This window comes from Numenius arquata, chromosome 2, assembly GCF_964106895.1.
Source record: "Numenius arquata chromosome 2, bNumArq3.hap1.1, whole genome shotgun sequence".
Classification (NCBI taxonomy): Eukaryota; Metazoa; Chordata; class Aves; order Charadriiformes; family Scolopacidae; genus Numenius; species Numenius arquata.
In genome coordinates this window covers 131723255-131745821 of record NC_133577.1, presented here as the reverse complement: position 1 = coordinate 131745821, position 22567 = coordinate 131723255, and the positions used below count along the sequence as shown (strand labels likewise).

At 58.7% G+C, this 22567-nt stretch overlaps 2 protein-coding genes across 2 annotated transcripts; both read left to right on the top strand.

Annotated features, from left to right (window-relative positions):
• The first annotated feature begins 456 nt into the window (after nucleotides 1–456).
• TSPAN33 (tetraspanin 33) lies at nucleotides 457–5501 on the top strand. Its single transcript, XM_074169022.1, has 8 exons — nucleotides 457–687; nucleotides 2909–2966; nucleotides 3081–3208; nucleotides 3322–3396; nucleotides 3506–3601; nucleotides 4565–4677; nucleotides 4934–5111; nucleotides 5400–5501. The coding sequence occupies exons 1-8, from the start codon at nucleotides 583–585 to the stop codon at nucleotides 5499–5501; spliced, it is 855 nt and encodes a 284-aa protein (XP_074025123.1). The 5' UTR covers nucleotides 457–582.
• A 4187-nt stretch (nucleotides 5502–9688) lies between these two features.
• On the top strand, nucleotides 9689–16689 carry SMO (smoothened, frizzled class receptor). Its single transcript, XM_074168965.1, has 12 exons — nucleotides 9689–9947; nucleotides 11741–11946; nucleotides 13240–13449; nucleotides 13540–13712; nucleotides 13901–14120; nucleotides 14233–14356; nucleotides 14442–14534; nucleotides 14749–14857; nucleotides 15050–15235; nucleotides 15619–15767; nucleotides 15862–15996; nucleotides 16157–16689. The coding sequence occupies exons 1-12, from the start codon at nucleotides 9689–9691 to the stop codon at nucleotides 16687–16689; spliced, it is 2397 nt and encodes a 798-aa protein (XP_074025066.1).
• Nucleotides 16690–22567: the final 5878 nt, after the last annotated feature.

Here is a 22567-nt window from a genome sequence, read left to right as displayed (position 1 = left end):
TCCCGTGTCCCTGCCGTCCCCGCGATGGTCCCCTCGTGTCCCTCCCGAGGGCTGTTACCCCAGGCAGAATCAATTATTAATTATAATTACATTAATTACAATATGTAACATTCCCCCTCCCCCCTCCCCCCCCCCCCCCCTTCCCCAGGGCTGGGGGTCTCTGGGGGAGGGACAGCACGATTCGGGCAATTTTGGGGGAAGGCGGGGCTGCGGGCTCGGCCTGTCTCGTCTCATCACGTGGTTGAAAACAGGGGTGCGCTGTCCCTTTAAGGCGGCGGGGCGCCGCGAACAGGTGCGGCGGCGACACCCCGCGCTCGGGGGGGGGGGGGGAGCGGGGAGAAGGGAAGGGCGGCGGCTGAGCGACGGGGCGAGCGACCAATGGGAAGGCGGAGTGAGGCAGACGGACCAATGAGCGGGTAGAGAAGGGAGAGGGGCGGGCTGTTACCCCGCTCGGGTGTGCGAAGTGGGAGTCCGGCGGTTCAGTGATCGGGTGGGCTCCGTTGGGGTCGGGTGGGTTCGGCTCCCTTCGGTCGGGCTCGTCACGGTTCGGTTCCCTTCGGTCCGGTTCGGTTGGGCTCGGCCATGGCGAGGAGGGCGGTGGGGGGTCGGGGTCCCCACGGGGACGATTTCTCCTTCGTCAGCCCGGGGGTGAAGTACGTCCTCTTCTTCTTCAACATGCTCTTCTGGGTGAGTGACAGCGGGGGGGGGGGGGGGTCTCACCGGGACCCCCATCCTCGAGGAGGTCACCGGGGACACCCCCATCACCGGGACCACCACCCCCCTCCCGAGCACTGGGACTGTCCCCATTCCCGGGACCCCCATCCTCGAGGGGGTCACGGGGGAGATACACACCCCCCCCACCCCCCCCATTCCCGAACCCCACCGGGACCCCCTGGGACCCCCGAGGGGGTCATCGGGGACCCCCCCATCCCCGGACCCCCTGGGACCCCCATCGTCGAGGAGGTCACTGGGGGGACCCCCCGATTCTGAGACTGTCCCCATCCCCGGGACCCCCGCCCCCGAGGGGGTCACCGGGGGGACCCTCCCCATCCGCGAGCCCCACCGGGACCCCCGGGACTGTCCCCATGCCCGGACCCCCTGGGACCCCCATTATCGAGGGGGTCACCGGGGGAACCCCCCCCGTCCCCGAACCCCCCCGGGACCCCCGGACCCTGGGACTGTCCCCAGCCCCGGGCTGCCTGGGACCACCCATCCCCGAACCCCACCGGGACCCCTGGGACCACCGAGGGGGTCACCGGGAACCCCCCCATCCCCAAATCCCCCTGGGACACCCCCCCCCCCCCCCAATCCCTGAACCCCCCGGCAACCCCCATCCCCGAGGGGGTCACTGGGGGGGGGGGGGGGAAGCCCCCCCATCCCCAAACACCCCTTGGGGACCCCCGGACCCTGAGACTGTCCCCACCCCCGGGACCCCCCCTTATCGCCTGGGGGGGGGTGGGGGAGCCGTGTCCCCCCACCCCCCGAGGGATTTTGGGGTCCCCCTTGCTCACGGTGGCACTCGCCAGACCCCACCCTTTGGGGTGTCACAGCCCTTCGGGGGTGTCCGCCCCCCCCCCCCGCCGGGATTAGATTTTCTATGGGTTTGGGGGTTTTTTTTTGGGGGGGGGGATTTTTAAACGTTTTGGGGGATTTTTAGACATTTTGGGGGATTTTTAAACGTTTTGGGGGATTTTTTTTAAATGTTTGGGGGGATTTTTGGAACGTTCCGAGGGATATTTTTTTTTTTAATGTTTTGGGGTGTTTCTTTTAATGTTTCGACTGGTTTTTTTAAATTTTATTTTTTAATTATTTTCGGATGTTTTGAGGGTTTTTTAAAATGTTTCTTTTTTATTTTGTAATGTTTTGAGGAATTTTAAATTTTTTTTAATTTTCCTTTTCAAGCTTTGGGGGATTTTGTGTGGTTTGGGGTAGTTTTTAAACGTTTCGAGGGATTTTTAAAATGTTTTGACTGATTTTTTTAAATTTTTTTTTTTTAATTTATGTTTTGAGGGTTTTTATTTTTTTTTAATTTTTTAATGCTTTGAGGGACTTTTAAGTTTTGGGGGATTTTTTTAATGTTTCGAAGGACTTTTTATGTTTGGGGGGATTTTTTTTTTTTACGTTTCGGGGGATTTTTTTAAAATCTTTTTTTTTTTCAATTTTTGATGTTTTTTAATTTTTTTTTCATTTTGAGGGATTTTTTCTGTTTGGGGGGATTTTTTTTAATGTTTCGAGGGATTTTTTTAAACGTTTTGCCTGATTTTTTTTTTTTTTTAACGCTTTTTTGGGTTTTTTTTTTTTAGGTTTTGAGGGGGTTTTTAATTTTGTAATGTCTTGAGGGACTTTTTTTATGTTTTGGGGTATTTTTTAATGATTGGAGAGATTTTAATGGGGGGTTTTTGGGGTTGTTTTTTAACGTTTTGGCTGATTTTTTAACATTTTGGCTGATTTTTTAACATTTTGAGTGATTTTTTAACATTTTGAGTGATTTTTTAACATTTTAAGTGATTTTTTAACATTTTGAGTGACTTTTTTCAAAAGTTTTCATGGATTTTTTGATGTCTCGAGGGATTTTTTTGAATGCTTTAGGTGATTTTTTTTCCTTATGTTTTAGGTTTTTTATGTTTTGGGGGTTGCTTTTTATTGTTTTATTTTTTGGAGGGGGGGGAAGGGGGTGTTTTTTGGGGGGGGGGTGTTTGGCGGGATGGGAATTTTTTAGAAGGATGTCACCGCAATCCCGCTGCGGGGGGGTGGGTGACGAGGGGAAACCGAGGCAGCGGGTCCATCTCCGGTGCCCCCGGGGGGGGGTGGGTGGGGGTGGTGGAGGGGGGGGTGTTCATGCAGGGGACCCCCAGAGCGGGAGGGGGGGGGCTCACAGTGTCGTGTCCCCCCCCGTCCCGCTCTGCAGATGATCTCCATGGTGATGGTGGCGGTGGGGGTCTACGCCCGGCTGCTGAAGCACGCAGGTGAGGTTGGGGGGGGGAGGCTCGGGGGTGACGAGGGACACCCCGGGGGGGAGCGGGGGTCCACGGTGCCGGGGTGGGGAGGGGGACAGCGGCGGTGACGGCTGGCTGCGGCAGAGGCGGCGCTGGCCTGCCTGGCGGTGGACCCCGCCATCCTGCTGGTGGTGGTCGGCGTCCTCACCTTCCTCATCACCTTCTGCGGCTGCGTGGGCTCCTTGCGGGAGAACATCTGTCTGCTGCAGACGGTGAGGACACGGGGACGGGGGACAGGAACGGGGCGGGGGGGGGGTGGTGGTGGTGGTGGTGTCACTCCTGTGGACCCCCCACCCCAATGCCATCACGTTCCTCTCCTCCGCAGTTCTCCATCTGCCTGACCATCGTCTTCCTCCTGCAGCTGGCCGCCGGCGTGCTGGGCTTCGTCTTCTCTGATAAGGTACCACAGCGGTGTTGGGGGGGGGGGTGGTGTCTCAATGACCCTCAACTTGTCCCGCTGGGTGACAACCTTGCTGATGTCACCCCCCCGTGGTGTGTCCACCCGGCAGGCACGCGGGAAGGTCAGCGAGATCATCAACGGTGCCATCGTGCATTACCGGGATGACCTGGACCTGCAGAACCTCATCGACTTTGGGCAGAAGGAGGTGTGTGGTGGGAGGGGGGCTGGGATGTCCCTCCAAGGGACAAGGGAATGTCCCCACTTGCGGGTCGGGCTTCAGGGTCTTGGATCTTGCCATAAATCCATGGTCTCCGCCAGGCTGGGGAGGTTGGGTGGCCCCCCAGGTCAAGAAGGTTGGGGGTTGGGTGGCCCCCCAGGTCAAGAAGGTTGGGTGCCTCTTCCTGGTCGAGGACATTGGGTGGCCCCCTCTGGTCAAGAAGGTTGTGTGGCCCCTCCTGGTCGAGGATGTTGGGTGCCTCCTCTGGTCGAGAAGGTTGTGTGGCCCCCCTCAGTCAAGAAGGTTGGGTGGCCCATCCTGGTTGAGAAGGTTGGGTGCCTCCTCCTGCTCGAGGACATTGGGTGGCCCCTCCTGGTCAAGAAGGTTGGGTGCCTCCTCCTGGTCGAGGATGTTGGGTGGCCCCTCCTGGTCAAGAAGGTTGGGTGCCTCCTCCTGGTCGAGGACGTTGGGTGGCCCCTCCTGGTCAAGAAGGTTGGGTGCCTCCTCCTGGTCGAGGACGTTGGGTGGCCCCTCCTGGTCAAGAAGGTTGGGTGCCTCCTCCTGGTCGAGGACGTTGGGTGGCCCCTCCTGGTCAAGAAGGTTGGGTGCCTCCTCCTGGTCGAGGACGTTGGGTGGCCCCTCCTGGTCAAGAAGGTTGGGTGCCTCCTCCTGGTTGAGGACGTTGGGTGGACCCTCCTGGTCAAGAAGGTTGGGTGGCCCCCCCCGGTTGAGAAAATTGGGTGCCTCCTCCTGGTGGAGAACATTTGGCGGCTCCTCCACAAGGATTTGATGTTCACGGTGAAGAGCTGGATGAAAAGGGGGACGGGAAGAAGCACCCCTCAGTGTCTATGTTGAAGCCTGTGTTTATGTAGGGCCTACTAAAACCGCTGGGAGGGGATCGCTGGTTGGGGGTGCCCCCCCCTTCACTGAGCGCCATGTCCTTCCCCGCAGTTCAGCTGCTGCGGCGGCATCTCCTACAAGGACTGGTCCCGGAACATGTACTTCAACTGCACCGCCGCCAACCCCAGCCGGGAGCGGTGCTCCGTCCCCTTCTCCTGCTGCCTGCGGGATGCCCAGGAGGTGAGGACAGCGTCTGGGGGGGGGGGGAACCCCGGGCATCCTGGGGGGACCCTGCCACCCCCTGGTGTCACCCCTTTTCATGGCATTTAATGGAGCCCAGCGGTGGAGGGATGGGAACACCAAAGGGAACAACCCTGAGTGGTGCAGAGGTCCCGGTTGCCCCCCAAGAGGCAGGACCCCCCACTTCCAGCCCAGTGCGTTTTGTCCCCAGCCCCTCTGTGACCTGTGTCTCCCCACCCCACCCCTACCCCCGCAGGCTGTCATCAACACCATGTGCGGGCAGGGCATGCAGGCCATGAGCTACCTGGAGGCCAGCGCCTTCATCTACACCAACGGCTGCATCGACACCCTGGTCAACTGGATCCACAGCAACCTCTTCCTGCTGGGGGGCATCGCCCTGGGGCTGGCCGTCCCACAGGTACCGGGGCTATAGTGTGTCCCCCCCCCTCCCCAGGGATGGGTCGGGGGAGAGGGGGGGGGAGAAGGGACCTTCCCACAGCTCCACCTCGTTTGGGAGTTGCCTTAACGACGCGTCTAATTGCAACCCCCAGGCGAGTCGGGGCAGGGTTTGGGGGAGCCGTGCAGATGTTGGGCAGGTCCTCACCTGGAGCTGTGTGAACTGCTTGTAGGACGGTGGGGTGACGCTGCCTGGCGTCCCTCATCTTCCTCTCATCATCTTCTTCTCGGTCTTCTTCCTCTCCTGCAGCTGGTGGGCATCCTGCTGGCTCAGATCCTCATCAACCAGATCAGAGACCAGATCAAGCTCCAGCTCTACAACCAGCAGCACCGGGCAGACCCCTGGTACTGAGCCCCCGGCACGTCGCGGCGGTACCGGCGTCCGTCCCTCCATCCGTCTGTCCCCGTGGCGCAGTGGCGGCTCGGGGGACCTCAACGGTGACTTTCCAAACCCCAGATCCGTAGGAAGAGCCGAAGGGGCTTTGCCGAAGAAGAGGGAGGTTGGAGAGGGCTGTGGACACCTCGTGGTGGCCGCTGCGCTGCGGTGAGGGACGCGCGGGGACGCTGGGGACTCTGTGCCTTGGACAGCCGGTGCGAGAGCCGGGACGTGCCGCGCTGCTGTGCGCCCCGTTTGGGGGACTGAACCCAGCCCCGGTGAACTGCTGTCTGTCTGTCTGTCTGTCTGCCTGTCCGTCCGTCCGTCCGTCCGTCCTGGGGACTGAGAGCTGGTGACGGGTTGTGCGCGAAGCGGGGTTGCACTCGGACGTCCCCTCCCAATCTCCTCTTGTGCTGGAGATGTGTCTGTCTGTCCGTCCACGCACCGAGCTGCCTTCGCCCGGGGCAAGGCTGGCCCCCAGGACTGGGGGCGTTTGCCCCCCCCCCCCCACGGCTGGGTGCCACCAACCCCGTCGCCTCCCTTGGGGACAGCCGAGGGCTTCGCTCACCGGCCGTGAGGAGGAACCGTCGCCCACGTGGCCACCCTGGAAGGAGACGGGGCCAGGAGGACATCCTGCCCAAGGCTGACCCACGGGGGGGGGGGGGGGGCTTTGTTAGCCGAGAGTGGGGGTCCCGTCTCTGCCCCGGGAGGGGGGCTCGGACCCCTCTGCGCAGAGGAGGGGACAGGCGCAGTCCTGTGTCCCCTCCTGAGGGGTGGGTGTCGGGCTGTGACGTTCCCCCATGGAGAATAAAGAGAGATGAGGCCGGGCCCCGCGATCTCTGCCGCGCCGGGCGGGGGGCTGCTCCAGTAGCTGGTGGGGGGGGGACACACAACGCCACAGGGGGGGACACACACAATGCCATGGATTTGGGGGTTACAGGGTGAAGGCCAGCCCCTTCCCACGCAGCGCCCCCCATCATCTCAACGGTATTATGCTGGTGGCGGTCGGCTGTGAGGAAAACAAACGTTAATACCCCAAAAACAAGGTTGGGGGGGGGGACACACATTCCTCCCTCCTCTGCCCCGGCGAAAAGCCTGGGGTGCAAAGCTGGGGGGGGGGTGGTGCTTCTGTTCCCCCCCCCCCCCCCCAGCGTCACAGGCTCCGGCCTCGCTTTTCGGAGCTGTCGCAAAGCGTGGGTGGAGATTTTTGTTGTTGTTGTTGTTGTTTTGGGGTTTTGTTTTTTTTTTAAATTCTTTTTTCCCTTCTCCTCGGGCTGGGTGGTCCCCCCGGCACTGCCCCCCCCCTCCCCGCCGCCGCCGCCGCCGCGGAGGGAGTCGGGACGCAGCCCAGCGCCCGGCCCTTCATGTGCTCTTACCCCTAAAAGCAGGTTTTCTTTCCCCAAAAAGCAACCTCACCACCCCACCCCACCACCCCCCCCGCCTCAAATGTGACTCCTCACCCAAAAGAGCAATTTCTCCCCCCGAGAGTGATCGTTCCCCCGAAAAATGACGCCTCCCCCTGAAAACTGATATCTCCCCCACCCCAAAATTACTTTTCCTCCCCAAAACTTTTCCTCCAAAGAGCTGCTTCTTCCTCAAAAAGCAAGTTCTCTCTCAAAAGTGGTTGCACTCCCCCCCCAAAGTGACCAAAAAGCAACTTTTCTCTCTTCAAAAAGTGACTTTTGTCCCCCCAAAGGAACTTCCTCCTCAAAAAAAGTAACTTTTCTCCCCCCAAAAGTGACTCTTGTTCCCAAAAAGCAGCTTTTCTTCCCCCAAAAGTGACTCTTGTTCCCAAAAAGCAGCTTTTCTCCCCCCCAAAAGTGACTTCATCCTCAAAAAAGTAACTTTTGTCCCCAAAAATCAACTTTTATTCCCCCCAAAAGTAACTTTTGTCCCCCTAAAGTGACTTCTCCTCCCCCCAAAGAGTAACTTTTTTCCCCAAAAAGCAACTTTTCTCTCGGCAAAGTGACTTCCCCTAAAAGTAACTTCCCCAAAAAAGTTACTTTTATTGCCCAAAAGAAACTTTTCTCTCCCAATAAAGTGCCTTTTGTCCCCTAGAACTGTCTTTTGTCCCCCCAAAGGCGGCTTGTCTTCCCCAAAGGCAACCTTTCTCCTCCAAAAAGCGACTTTTCCTCTCCAAAAAGTAACCTTCCTACCCCCCAAAGTGACTTTTTTTGCCTAAAAAAGAAACTTCCCTCTCCCAATAAAGTGCCTTTTGTCCCTAAAAAGCAACTTTTGTCCCCCAAAAGTGGCTTCTCTTCCCCGAAGGCAACTTTTTCTTCTCCAAAGAGTGACTCTTCCGTCCCAAAAAGCAAGTCTCCCCCTGAAAAAAGTTACGTCTCCCCCTCAAATCCGGCTTTCCTCCCCTAAAAGTGACTTATCTCCCTAAGAAAACAAACTTTTCTCCTCAAAAAAGTGACTTCTCTGCCCCAAAAGCGACTTTACCCCTCAGAAGTAACTTTCTCCTCCTCGAACCTACTTTTATCTTCCCCCAAACCCGATTTCTCTCTCTCAAAAAGCAGCTTTCCCCCCTCAAACCCAACTTCCCTCTCTCCAAATCTCTCCAAACCCAACTTCTCTCGGAAAAAAAAAACAACCCTCCTCCTCCAGAAACGCGACTCCTCCCCCTTCCGAAGCAACATTTCCCCTCCCGAAAGCGACTTCTCCCCCTCAAAACCAACTTTTCCCTCACAAAACCCAACGTTTTCCCCCCCAAAAACCAACTCTCCCCTCCTCCGGACTCCCCCCTCGGGATAACAACCCTCTTCCCTCCTCCCTGAGCGCCATCCCTCGCTCAACGCCCCACTTTCCTCCTCAAAAACTCGTCCCTTCCCTTCCCCCTTCGAAAAAAAGTAACTTTTTTCCTCGCAAAAAGCCAGTTTCCTCCTCAAAAACCCGTCCCCCCCGCCCCCTTCGGAAAAAAAAAGTAACTTTTCTCCTCACAAAAAGCCACTTTTCCCCTCAAAAACGCGTCCTCTCCCTGCTCCTTTCGAAAAAAGTAACTTTTTTTCCTCACGAAAAGCTACTTTTCCTTCAAAAATTCCTCCCCTCACTGCCTGCTTCGATTTTCCTCACAAAAAGCCACTTTTCCCCTCAAAAACTCATCCCCTTCCCTGCCCGTTACAAAAAAAAACCCAAATTTTTTCCTCACAAAACCCCACTTTTCCCCCTCAAAAACTCATCCCCTCCCTACCCCCTTCGAAAAAAAGTAACTTTTTTCCTCACAAAAAGCCGCTTTTCCCTCAAAAAACTCGTCCCCTCCCTGCCCGTTGCGATTTTCCTCACAAAAAGCCACTTTTCCCCTCAAAAACTCATCCCCTCCTTACCCGCTGCGAAAAAGAAGTAATTTTTTTCCTCACAAAAAGCCACTTTTCCCTCAAAAAACTCGTCCCCTCCCTGCCCGCTTCGATTTTCCTCACAGAAAGCCACTTTCCTCCTCAAAAATCATGCCCTCCCTACCCGCTTCGAAGAAAAGTCACTTTTTTCCTCACGAAAAGCTACTTTTCCCTCAAAAACAGGTCCCCTCCCTGCACGTTTCGAAAAAAAAAGTAACTTTTTTCCTCACAAAAAGCTACTTTTCCTTCAAAAACTCGTCCCCTCCCTGCCCGCTTCGATTTTCCTCACAGAAAGCCACTTTCCTCCTCAAAATCTCGCCCCCTCCCCGCCCGCTTCGAAGAAAAGTAACTTTTTTCCTCACAGAAAGCCGCTTTTCCCCAAAAAATCCTCGTCCCCTTCCCTGACCGTTAAAAAAAGTAATTTTTCCTCACAGAAAGCCACTTTCCTCCTTAAAAATCATGCCCTCCCTACCCGCTTCGAAAAAAAGTTAACTTTTTTTCCTCACGAAAAGCAACTTTTCCCTCAAAAACTCGTCCCCTTCCCTGCCCGTTAAAAAAAAAAAAAAAAAAAAAGTAACTTTTTCCCTCACAAAAAGCCACTTTTCCCCTCCAAAGCGGGCCGCCCCCCTTCCCGCCGCGCCGCCTCTCCTCAGCCCGCCCCGGCGGGGGGCGCGGGGCCGTGGCGGGCCGGGCCGCGCTGAGGGAAGAGGAGGAGGAGGAGGAGGAGGAGGAGCGGCCCCGCTCCGCTCCCGGCGAGCTCAACAAAGGGCGTCGGGGCATGGCGGGGGCCGGGGCCGGGCCGCCCGCTTAGGGCCGGTGCGGGCCGGGATGGCGGCGCAGGGCGGCGGGTGGCGGTGGGCGCTGGCGCTGGGCATGGCGCTGGCCTTGGGCGGCCGCCGCTGCCCCGCCGCCCCTTTCCTCAACTCCTCGGCCGTTCCCGAGCGTTGCCGTCGCCCCGCGCCCTGCGAACGGCTCCGCTACGGTGCCTGCCTGGGCTCGGCCCTGCCCTACGCCGCCACCTCCACGCTGCTGGCCGCCGACTCCGCCTCGCAGGAGGAGGCTCACGGAAAGCTCCTGCTCTGGTCCGGTACGGAGAGGGGACAAGGCGGGGGGGGGGGGCCCCGAACCGCCCCCCCCCCCCCCCCTCCACGGCCCAGCGCGGTGTAGCCGGGGAGTGGGGTTGGGGGGGGCTGAGGGGGCCGGGGAGCGCTATAGAGGGGGAGAAGGGGTGGGTAAGGTATAGAGGGGGCTTGGGTACGGCACAGAGGGGGAGCAGTGTGGCAGGGGCCTGGCGGGGGTGGGTGCAGTATAGAGAACCATATAGCGGGGGACGAGGGATGGGTACAGTATAGAAAACTATGGCAGGGGACAGGGGGTGGGTGCAATATAGAGGGGGAGCAGTATAGCAGGGGATTGGGGATGGGTACAGTATAGAAAACTGTATAGCGGGGGTTGGGGGTGGGTACAGTATAGAGGGGAGCAGTATAGCAGGGGACTGGGGATAGGTACAGTATGGAAGGGAGCGGTATAGTGGGGGACAAGGGATGGGTACACCATAGAAAACCCTGTAACAGGGGACTGGGGGTGGGTTCAGTATAGAGGAGAGCAGTATAGCGGGGGATGGGGGTGGGTACAGTATAGAGGGGGCTTGGGTACAACAGAGAGGGGCGAGCAGGGGACTGGGGTGGGGTACAGTGTAGAGGGGAGCAGTATAGTGGGACACGGCACAGTATAGAGGGGGAGCAGCATAGTAGGGGACTGGGATTGGGCACAGGGGTATGTATGGTATAGAGGGGGAGCAGTATAACGGGGGAGCGCAGGTGGGCACAGTGTAGATTATAGCTGTATAGCGGGGGAGCACAGGTGGGCACAGTATAGATTATAGCTGTATAGCGGGGGAGCGCAGGTGGGCACAGTGTAGATTATAGCTGTATAGTGGGGGAGCGCAGGTGGGCACAGTGTAGATTATAGCTGTATAGCGGGGGAGCGCAGGTGGGCACAGTGTAGATTATAGCCGTATAGCGGGGGAACGCAGGTGGGCACAGTGTAGAGTATAGCTGTATAGCGGGGGAGCGCAGGTGGGCACAGTGTAGAGTATAGCTGTATAGCGGGGGAGCACAGGTGAGCACAGTATAGATAGCTGTATAGCGGGGGAGCGCAGGTGGGCACAGTGTAGAGTATAGCTGTATAGCGGGGGAGCACAGGTGAGCACAGTATAGATAGCTGTATAGCGGGATAGCGCAGGTGGGCACAGTGTAGAGGATAGCTGTATAGCGGGGGAGCGCAGGTGGGCACAGTGTAGATTATAGCTGTATAGCGGGGGAGCGCGGGTGGGCACAGTATAGATAGCTGTATAGCGGGGGAGCGCAGGTGGGCACAGTATAGATTACAGCTGTATAGCGGGGGAGCGCAGGTGGGCAAAGTGTAGATAGCCGTATAGCGGGGGAGCACAGGTGGGCACAGTGTAGATTATAGCCATATAGCGGGGGAGCGCAGGCGGGCACAGTGTAGATTATAGCTGTATAGCGGGGGAGCGCAGGTGGGCACAGTATAGATAGCTGTATAGCGGGGGAGCGCAGGTGGGCACAGTATAGATTACAGCTGTATAGCGGGGGAGCGCAGGTGGGCACAGTATAGATTACAGCTGTATAGCGGGGGAGCAGGGCTGAGCCCCATAGGGCAGGGGAGCACCTGGGGACAGACCCGGTGCCCCAGAGGCCTTATAGAGGGGTCCGGCCAATGCGTGTGCCGAGCAGCACCACATCCCCTGCCCCACGTCCCTGGGGGGGGGACGGGACGGGACGGACACAGTACGACGCGGGTGGTCTGCCCCGGGGGGGGGGGGTGGTGGTGACGGCGCCGTCCCCGCTGTCCCCGCAGGCCTGCGCAACGCCCCGCGCTGCTGGGACGTCATCCAGCCCCTGCTCTGCGCCGTCTACATGCCCAAGTGCGAGGACGGGCAGGTGGAGCTGCCCAGCCAGACCCTCTGCCAGGCCACCCGGGCACCGTGCACCATCGTGGAGCGCGAGCGCGGCTGGCCGGACTTCCTCAAGTGCACTCCTGACCGCTTCCCCGAGGGATGCCCGGTACGGGGCGGGGGCAATCGCGGAGTTGGGAATTCCGTTTGGGTGGGAAGGAACCTTAAAGCCCCCCCAGTGCCACCCCCTGCCCTGGGCAGGGACACCTCCCACCAGAGCAGGTTGCTCCAAGCCCCCTCCAACCTGGCCTTGAACCCCTCCAGGGATGGGGCAGCCACAGCTTCTCTGGGCAACCTGGGCCAGGCTCTCACCACCCTCACAGCAAAGAACTTCTTCCCCACATCTCAGCTCCATCTCCCCTCTTTCAGTGTCAAACCCTTCCCCCTCCTCCTAGGGCTCCCCTCCCTCATCCAGAGTCCCTCCCCAGCTTTCCTGGAGCCCCCCCCTTTAGGGACTGGAAGGGGCTCCAAGGTCTCCCCGGAGCCTTCTCTTCTCCAGGCTGAACCCCCCCAACCCTCTCAGCCTGTCCTCACAGCAGAGGGGCTCCAGCCCTCCCAGCATCTCCGGGGCCTCCTCTGGCCCCGCTCCAACAGCTCCATGTCCTTCTGATGTTGGTGGCCCCAGAGCTGGAGGCAGCACTGGGGGGTGTCTCCCCAGAGCGGAGCAGAGGGGCAGAATCCCCCCCTCGCCCTGCTGGCCACGCTGCTGGGGATGCAGCCCAGGATGGGGTTGGCTTTCTGGGCTGCCAGCACACGTTGCCGGCTCGTGTTGAGCTTCTCATCCACCAACACCCCCAAGTCCTTCTCCTCAGGGCTGCTCTCCAGCCATTCTCCACCCAGCCTGGATTTGTGCTTGGGCTGCCCCCACCCAGGGGCAGGACCCTGCCCTTGGCCTTGTTGACCCCATGAGGTTCACAGGGACTCACTTCTCCAGCCTGTCCAGGTCCCTCTGGATGCCATCCTGTCCCTCAGACGCGTCACTGCACCTTCAGCTTGGTCTCGTTGGCAAACTTGCTGAGGGTGCCCTCCATCCCATTGTCCATGTCATTGATGAAGATATCGAATGGTGCTGGTCCCAGTACGGACCCCTGGGGGACACCGCTTGTCACGGATCTCCATCTGGACATTGAGGCATTGACCACCACCCTCTGGATGCAACCATCCAACCAATTCCTCACCCACCCAGCTGTCCACCCATCAAATCCCTGTCTCTCCGATTTACAGAGAAGGATGTTGGGGGAGGACACGGTGGAGACACCCCACCGTGCTGCCACCGGCTCCAAATCCCCATGGGGAAATGCCAGCTGTCCCCAACCCTCCGTGGGGGACCGATGTCCACCCTGGCAGCCCAGCCTTCATCTCCTCCTCCTCCTCCTCATGGCCCTTCCTTCTTCTCTGGCAGAACGAGGTGCAGAACATCAAGTTCAACAGCTCGGGGCAGTGCGAGGCGCCGCTGGTGCGGACGGACAACCCCAAGAGCTGGTACGAGGACGTGGAGGGTTGCGGCATCCAGTGCCAGAACCCGCTCTTCACCGAGAAGGAGCACCGCGAGATGCACGTCTACATCGCCGCCTTCAGCTCCGTCACCATCTTCTGCACCTTCTTCACCCTGGTGAGATACGGGACGGGGGGGACGCGAGGAGGTGTCCCCCAAAAGGCGACCCGGGCATCAAGCTGTCCCTTTTCCCTCCCCCACTGCCAGGCCACGTTTGTCGCCGACTGGAGGAACTCCAACCGCTACCCCGCCGTCATCCTCTTCTACGTCAACGCCTGCTTCTTCGTGGGCAGCATCGGCTGGTTGGCCCAGTTCATGGATGGCGCCCGCGATGAGATCGTGTGCCGGGCCGACGGCACTATGCGGCTGGGGGAACCCACGTATGTGTCACCTTCCTCCCCATCCCACCGCGGCCACATGCCCAAGAGGTGTCCCGGGGGTCAAGGAGGGCTCTTGGGGTTAACTGGGAGGATGGAGGATGCTCCGCTCCTGGGGTAGGAGAGACCCCCTTCCTCGCCCTGTCCCCTCGTGGAGGTTGGTGATGCTCCTGTCTCATCTCCCTCCGTAGCTCCAACGAGACGCTCTCCTGCGTCATCATCTTCGTCATCGTTTACTACTCGCTGATGTCGGGTGTCATCTGGTTCGTCATGCTGACCTACGCCTGGCACACCTCCTTCAAGGCGCTGGGCACCACCTACCAGCCGCTGCTGGGCAAGACCTCCTACTTCCACCTCATCACCTGGTCCATCCCCTTCGTCCTCACCGTGGCCATCCTGGCTGTGGCGCAGGTAACGGGACCGCCATCCCGTGTCCTGGTGGTTCTCTTCCAGGGTGATGTGCGTAGGGAGGGATGGCTGCAGCCAAGTGACCCCCCGCCCCGGTTGTCCCCATCTCTGCCAGGTGGATGGTGACTCTGTCAGCGGCATCTGCTTCGTGGGCTACAAGAACTACCGCTACCGGGCCGGCTTCGTCCTGGCACCCATTGGGCTCGTCCTCATCGTAGGGGGCTATTTCCTCATCCGGGGTAGGTGGGGGGCTCACCCCGGTGCGGGGACGGGGCCACCGTGGGTGTCCCTCCCCACCCTGACCACCTCGTTCCTCCACCTCAGGGGTCATGACGCTCTTCTCCATCAAGAGCAACCACCCCGGGCTGCTGAGCGAGAAGGCGGCCAGCAAGATCAACGAGACCATGCTGCGGCTGGGTAAGCGGGGCTCCACCGGCACCATTCCCATCGGAATTTGGGTGGGAACGGGGACATTTTGTCCCCTGAGCCCAGACAACCCCATCCCACCTTCCCAGGGGTGGCTGTGGTGGGGGACAAAGCTGTAGTGAGAGTGGCACAGCCCCGGTGCGGCATCTTTGTCGCGGTGTCGCTCGGGTTGGGCTAAACCAGGGATGTCCCGCTTCTCTTCCAGGCATCTTCGGCTTCTTGGCCTTCGGCTTCGTCTTCATCACTTTTGGCTGCCACTTCTACGACTTCTTCAACCAGGCGGAGTGGGAGCGCAGCTTCCGGGAATACGTCCTGTGAGTGGGACGGGGACACCGAGTGGGACGCTGGTGGCATTCCAGCACCTCGTGTTTAGCTGGGGACGTTGGGAGAGTGGAGAACCCCATGTCCCCCACCAGCGTGGCCACCACATCTCCACTCTGCAGAGCCCTGGGGCGTCCTTGGGTGTCCCCCTCCTTAGGGCCACCGTCCCCCGTCTGTCCCCACAGGTGTGAGGCCAACGTGACCATCGCCACGCAGACCAACAAGCCCATCCCGGACTGCGAGATAAAGAACCGGCCGAGTCTTCTGGTGGAGAAGATCAACCTCTTCGCCATGTTCGGCACCGGCGTCTCCATGAGCACCTGGGTCTGGACCAAGGCCACCCTGCTCATCTGGAAGCGCACTTGGTGCAGGTGGGACCCCCGGGGATGTCACCCCAGCTCTGTGTGACCCTTCCCGCCTCATCCAACATCCTGAGATGTTGGAGGCTGTCCCCAAGAGTTGTGTCCATCAGCTCAATGTGTTGTGGACTCGCAGCGGGCAGCGGTTTGGGAGCGGGGTGGCCTCTTCCACTTTGCCGGTGTCTCGTGTCCCGTTTGTGGGACACCTCCATCCCCGTGTCCCGTTTGTGGGACACCTCCATCCCCGGGGGGACCCATCCAACGCAGTCCCCAGCCCTTGGTGTCCCCGTCCAGAGGAGGGAAGGGAGATGGGGAAGGTCCCTGTGCCCCCCACCTGCCATACCTTGGGGTTACGTGTCCCCCGTGTCCCTGCTGTGACCCCGCCGTGTCCCTAGGCTGACGGGGCAGAGCGACGACCAGCCCAAGAGGATCAAGAAGAGCAAGATGATCGCGAAAGCCTTCTCCAAGCGCAAGGAGCTCCTGCGCGACCCGGGCCAGGAGTTGTCCTTCAGCATGCACACCGTCTCACATGATGGCCCCGTGGGTACGTGCCCGTGGGTAGGGGGCCACCTCGGCAGCACCCCGGGGGTCCCCAGTGTCCCCTTCCCTTAACCGGGGCTCCCCCGATGTCGTTGCAGCTGGTTTAGCGTTCGACATCAACGAGCCGTCGGCCGACGTGTCCTCGGCGTGGGCCCAGCACGTCACCAAGATGGTGGCCAGGAGAGGGGCTATCCTGCCCCAGGACGTCTCCGTGACACCCGTGGCGACGCCTGGCAAGTCCTTGGGGACCGTGTGGGGGCATCTCTGGGGGGACGAGCCAGGCCGAGGGGTGTTGGGGCTGTGCGGGGGAGGCAGAGATGGGGGGCTGGGGCTGGCGGGGGGGGGGGGGGGGCGCAGGGCAGGTCTCACCCCCCCACCCCTTGTCCCCCGCAGTGCCACCGGAGGAGAGGGCCAACCTCTGGGTGGTGGAGGCCGACGTCTCCCCCGAGCTGCAGAAGCGCAGCGCCCGCAAGAAGAAGCGGAGGAAGAAGAAGAAGGAGGTCTACCCGGATCCAGAGCGCTGCTTGGGGGGTCCCGCAGCACCCCCGGCCCCCAGCGCTGTCCCTCGCCTGCCCCGGCTGCCCCCCCAGCCCTGCCTGGTCACCTTCTCCCCCGATGTCCTCCCGGGGCTCCAGCCCGAAGCCACCTTCCCTGGGGGGCCGTGGGACGGCCGCCGCAGAGCCAACGTCTTCCACCTCATCAGCAACCCCTTCTGCCCCGAGAGCGGGTCACCGGAGGAGGAGAGCCCCGGCCCAAGCAGCGGGGGCCGGCAGCACAACGGGGGGCCGCTCTGGCCCCCCGACCCCGGTACCCTGCCCCGCGGCGGGGGTCCGAGGACTCACGGCCGACGGGCCGGCTTGGCCCCCATCCACTCTCGGACCAACCTGGTGGACGCGGAGCTGCTGGACGCCGATTCGGACTTTTAAACCCAGCGGGACGTTGGGGAAGGGACGAGGACGCCTGGGGTGAGACCCGAAGCCTCCTCCAGCCTGCGAGGGGACACCGAAGCCCCCCGCCTTGTCCCACCGGGGGCCGGTCCCGAGGGTCCCTCAGGCCGCGGCTGATTTCTCCCCTCGGAGGAGAGCGTTTTCTCCCCACGTCACCCCAAAAAGACTCGATGCGCATCCCAGCCCGGCGAGAATGGTTTGGGGGTCACGGCATCGTCCTGTTTCCCCCCCCTCACCCCGGCATCGCTGGGAGAAGAGAAACGGGGTGTCGCTGGAACAAACCCCACCCAGGTCCTGAGGGGATTTAAGGACAAGGGGGACACTGCCTTTGCCACCGAGGGGGACGGGAACGGGTGACACCCCCTCACCCCCCCCCCCCCCCCCCGACTCGAGAACCAGCGGTACCAGGCAGAGGGCGAAGCGTAGGTCAGGGTAGATTTTGGGACCCTCTGACACCCCCTCGCTCGCCCTTTGCCCGCCCCCCCCCCCCGGCTAGATGGTACGTAGAGCTTCCAAACAACGCTTGTGCCGATAGTTTGGGGTTTTTTTGGGGTTTTTTTTTTTGGTTAAAAAAAAAATAACCTTTTAATCTTTGTATATAATACACCGAGACGCGACGGCCGGGCACGGCCTCCGCTGGGGTGCTGCGGCCGAGAGCGGGATGAGCTGACCCCCCCCAAATTCACAGGGCGACGGCAGCATCCCCAGGGGTGCACCCATTTGTTTTTTGGGGGGGTGCACCCATTTTTTTTGGGGGGGGTGCACATTTTTTTTTGGGGGGGTGCACCCATTTTTTTGGGGGAGGGGGGGGCTGCCCCCTTATTTCTTCAGGGGTCCCAAAGTGCCTTCCAGCTCCCCCAAAGAGCTGAACCAGACTCAAACCGCAGGGGTGGGGGGACGGCAGTGTGCACGTTTGTGTCCCCCCCCCTCTCCTGGGAGCCGTTTTGGGGTTCACGGGTGCTCCCCGAGCCACCATGCGAAAAAACCATATGAAATTTTATAAATCCTGGGGCGCAAGCGGTGAGCCGGGGTCCCCTTTGCCATCTGGGTGCACCAGCCCCCTCAGCAAAGCTTTTTTACTATATATTTTTTTTTTAAGACACCCCCCCCCCATTTTACAGCGGCCCCGGCCCAGCCCCGAGGCAGGAGGACCCCAGCCCCTGCCGGTGTTTTGTATCCGTTATCCCCGTACACATCTTTTATTAAATCCTGGGAGGCTCCCGGCTTTCTCGCTATTCCCGGTGACCTCCCCGGCTTAAATATTGGGTTTTTTTTTTTATTTTTTTTTTTTTTTTCTGTGTAAAGGAAAAAACAAAACAAAACAAAAAAACAACCCCCAAACCCTCCTGTATCAGTATTAAATTTGCCAAGTTTCCATTGCCGGCGGCCGCTCTTTGAGGGGGGGGTGGGGGGGGTTATCGAGCGCAGGGAAACATCGCGGGGTTCGCTCCTTCCTCCTAAAAGGGCTCCAAACGATTTAAAAAACTACTTTAAAAACTGCTTTAAAAACTGCTTTAAACCCCCCCCCCCCCGTGGAAATCGGGTGTGAAAGGCTGGGGACTACGGGGACAGTTTGGGGGAGGGAGAGGGGGGCTCTGGCAGCGAAATTGGGGGGGCCCTTTGCCAGCAGATGGCACCACGGGCTTAAAACATCCCCAAACCCGCAGCCGGGTGGCCCCGATTTGGGGGTGCTGCTGTTTGGAGGGCGATGGGTCGCGCGGATGGGGGCTTTTGGGGACAAAGGCTGCTTTTTTGGAAAGCGCCCTTTTCTTTTTATTCCCACCGGTCGCTCTGAAATTGGGGTGGATTTGGCCAGTAAAAATTGAGGTTTTTCTCCACGGTTTTTGGCCGACTCCGCTGCCGCCGAGGGCTCCGCGCCGGGGCGGGCGGACAGCGGGTGTGAAACAAAATCTTTCTCTTTATTTTTATAGTTTTTTTTTTTTTTTTTAATCTATATTTTGTGGGCGTTTTTTTTTTTCCTCTTTATCTCTCTATATTTTATTTTTGCGGGCTTTTTTTTTCTTTTTTAAATCTTTCTCTTTATTTTTATAGTTTTGTTTTTTTTTTTATCTATATTTTGTGGGCGGTTTTTTTTTCCCTCTTTATCTCTCTATATTTTATTTTTGCGGGCTTTTTTTTTTTTTTTTTTAAAAAAAAAAAAAAAGAAAACCGGATCGAAGCAGCTGATCCTAAACGATAATGTCGTTTTGAAACAGAAAAGCTCAAATATTTAATTTTGGGAAGAGCAGGAGATGTCCTGACCCCGCCACATCCTCCATGTTTTCCCCCAGGGCAACAAAAAAAAAAAAACAAACCTTGATTTGGCACACGGGGACGAAGTCGGGGGTTTTTTTTTAGGAAGAAAATAGCATTTATCCTGGGAAAAAACATCTTTCTCGTAAGGGATGCAGAAGATGGAACCGGCTCTTCGGTCCGCTGGGGAAAAATGAGAGAAACCACGTCAAAACTCCTCGTTTAAACCGGGTTACGATTAAAAAACCCCGGTTAAAAGGGATGAAACGCCCGGCACGGGAGAAATTCCCAATTGGGACACAAATCCATAACTTCTCACGCCCGCTGTGTCCCTCGAGCGTCCCCCACCTGGAAGCGGCCGGCGGTTCCGCTATGGGCCGTGGCTGCTGGTGGGGTCGTAGGTGAGGCAGGGACCAGTTCTGCAGGGGAAAAATGAAAAGAATTACTGGGGGGGGGACAATCCCAGGCACAAATCCAGGCTGGGTGGAGAATGGCTGGAGAGCAGCCCTGAGGAGAAGGACTTGGGGGTGTCGGTGGGTGAGAAGCTCAACACGAGCCGGCAACGTGCGCTGGTAGCCCAGAAAGCCAACCCCATCCTGGGCTGCATCCCCAGCAGCGTGGCCAGCAGGGCGAGGGGGGGATTCTGCCCCTCTGCTCCGCTCTGGGGAGACACCCCCCCAGGTGCTGTGACCACTCTGGGGCCACCAACATCAGAAGGACATGGAGCTGTTGGAGCGGGACCAGAGGAGGCCACGGAGATGCTGGGAGGGCTGGAGCCCCTCTGCTGGGAGGACAGGCTGAGAGAGTTGGGGGGTTCAGCCTGGAGAAGAGAAGGCTCCGGGGAGACCTTGGAGCCCCTTCCACTCCCGAAAGGGGCTCCAGGAAAGCTGGGGAGGGACTCTGGATGAGGGAGGGGAGCCCTAGGAGGAGGGGGAAGGGTTTTAAGCTGAAAAAGGGGAGATTGAGCTGAGATCTGGGGAAGAACTTCCTTGCCGTGAGGGTGGTGAGAGCCTGGCCCAGGTTGTCCCGAGAAGCTGTGGCTGCCCCATCCCTGGAGGGGTTCAAGGCCAGGCTGGAGGGGGCTTGGAGCATCCTGGTCTGGTGGGAGGTGTCCCTGCCCATGGCAGGGGGTGGCACTGGATGTTCTTTAAGGTCCTTTCCCACCCAAACCACTCTGTGATTCTATGATTTTTGGGGACGGGTACAGCTGCCAGCCACCACCGTGGGTTTCCCCGACCGATGCCGCTGGCAGGGAAACCGCAGCCAGGAAACCACCGGTGTGAGCCGTGAAACCCCTGTGGTTGCCCACAGCAGCGCTGACACGCGTGACGTGGCACCAGGAAAGGGACCGGAGACCCCCGGGATGGCCAAGCCAGCTCCAATGGAGGAGACACCTCCCCTGGGGTGGCTTTATTAGGGACAAGGACGAGGCTGGAGCAGGTTCCCCACCATCCTCCCTGGGGCTGGGAACGCTCCTGCTCCCAGCGCCGCGTCCCCCGAACCTCTCCCCGGGAGCACCATCTTCACCCTCTGGCTCCTTCAGCACCCAGGTAGAAGGTTTCCGCCCAGTTTTAAGGACAAATCTCCTCCCTTTGGTGATGCGGGTGCCACCCGCTCCGCTCCTGGGCTGGCAAAACCCAATTAAAAAATTAAAAAGATTAATTTTCCCCAGCTGCACATCGAGCATCCTCAGGACAGAAAGGGAAGAGCTCCAACGGCGACAGGTAAAATCCACCCTCTTATTTATTTTTATAAATATTTATTATTTATAAAATATTTATATATATTTTAAATATATATTTATATATATAAATATATATATTTATATATATATAAATAAATAATATATATAATATAATAAATAATATATAAAATAAAAATATATAAATATATTTATATATTTAATAAATATAAATATTTATTATTCTTTTCCCTTTGGCTGAGGGGCGGTACTTCAGGCCCTGCTTCGCATCACGACGGAGCGAAGAAGAAGCAGCCCTTCCTCTTCCTCCTCACCTCTGTGTCCCCCCCCCCCCATTGTCAAATAGCTTTTATATCTCCCAGTTATTATTTTAAGGCCGTTTCCGAAGGAAACGAGGTTCATACGTACCTATGCCTGCGTCCTTCCGTCCGTCCGTCCGTCTGTCCGTCCGTCGGGCATCCCCCCGTCCCGGCGCTCGGCAGCGAGGCTGCAGGTGAAAAATCGCACAGATTTAGTGAAAAATTGAGGGCAGGGAGGGGAATTCCACCCGCACCCCCCTTTCCGCTCTTCTGCATTTCAGCGGGTTTTGGGGAGGGCCGCACGTCTCCCCGAACGCCCCCCCGAGAGCATCCGGTCGGGGCGAGGCAGGGAAGTTTTAAGGAATTTGGATAGTATTCCTTATGAATACGCTTAACCGCTCGCCCCCCCCCGGGGACAAATCTTAGGCAGGGAGAGGCAGAATCGGCCAAAATGCTCATCTGTGGTGCAGGAGGTACAACTGGAAGGGTTATTACCGGGTGGAATCGACTTTTAGTTTGGGATTATATCTATCTCGGGAAGACGACTGCCGTGTCTGTCAGTTTACAGGAGGGTATTAGTCTCAAAGAATGGGAAAAACTATAAAAATCACTTTTTTTCCCTCTTTTCTTCCTATCTGGAAGGCTGAGCCTCCGTAGCGGTGCCGGGTGATGCCCTGTGGCTGGATCAGCCTGTACCGTCCCCCCCACACCCTGAACTCCCCCGGCCACTGCCTCCTTTTTGCCAGCGCTGCTTTTAGGGCTAAACACCACAGAAACGGGCAAACCCAGAGCCCGCAAGTGGTCAGTGGGGGCTCTGCTGAGTCTCTGACCGGAGCCCGGTCTCCCCCCAGGCAGGCGGTCCGGCGTCACCCCGTGATGTGGTGTGGTGGGATGGAGGATTCCAGGGCAATACGGCAACTACGGCTCAGCCCCGCTCCCATTTTCCAGCTGTTTTGGTGGAGAAAACGCCGTGTTTTCTTCATTTTTGCCGGGTTAAACCATGGTGGGGGTGGGGAAGGCTGCACCAGAGCACACCCGTGTCTGCCTGGGCTTCCCTCCATCCTTCCCTCCCTGGGGAAGCGAAAAGGACGGAGATCACGACGGAATGTCCGGGATCGGTGTCTAATTTCACTCTTCCCTCACTTTTGGGTTACAATACGCTCCGTTTGGGGGTCTCCATACCCTGGTTCCCAGGCCGCGCCGTCCCTTCAAAGCAGGATTCCTGACGCTGGGCCCGGCCGGCAGCTCCGTGGGGTGGACCGGGTCCAGCTCGGTCCCACCACGCATGGCATCCCTGTCCCCCAGCCCCTCCGGGAAAGAGGCATTTCCAACGCCAGCGGGTCAGGCAGAGGCGAACCGGGCTGGAAACCACAGCTGAGCCTCACCCTCACACCCCCGGGCCGGACCGCAGCGATTTTACTCCCTTTCTGGCTTAATTTCGTTGTATCATCATCGGGAAGAGAAAACATTCCCGAGGCAGGCTGTCTCCCGAGCTGATCTACGAGTCGCCACGGCTCTCCGAGGAAAAGCTCTTGCCTTTTCGAGGCTGTTTTATCCAAAATCTCCTTTGGGGCCGAGGCGGCCCTGCCTCGATCTCCGCTCC

Coding starts and splice junctions, on each gene's coding strand:
- SMO (XM_074168965.1), top strand. CDS start 9,689: ATGGCGGCGCAGGGCGGCGGGTGGCGGTGGGCGCTGGCGCTGGGCATG. Junction 15,236..15,618: donor TGGAAGCGCACTTGGTGCAG/GTGGGACCCCCG, acceptor CCGTGTCCCTAG/GCTGACGGGGCAGAGCGACG. Junction 15,997..16,156: donor GACACCCGTGGCGACGCCTG/GCAAGTCCTTGG, acceptor TGTCCCCCGCAG/TGCCACCGGAGGAGAGGGCC.
- TSPAN33 (XM_074169022.1), top strand. CDS start 583: ATGGCGAGGAGGGCGGTGGGGGGTCGGGGTCCCCACGGGGACGATTTC. Junction 2,967..3,080: donor CCGGCTGCTGAAGCACGCAG/GTGAGGTTGGGG, acceptor TGGCTGCGGCAG/AGGCGGCGCTGGCCTGCCTG. Junction 5,112..5,399: donor TGGGGCTGGCCGTCCCACAG/GTACCGGGGCTA, acceptor CCTCTCCTGCAG/CTGGTGGGCATCCTGCTGGC.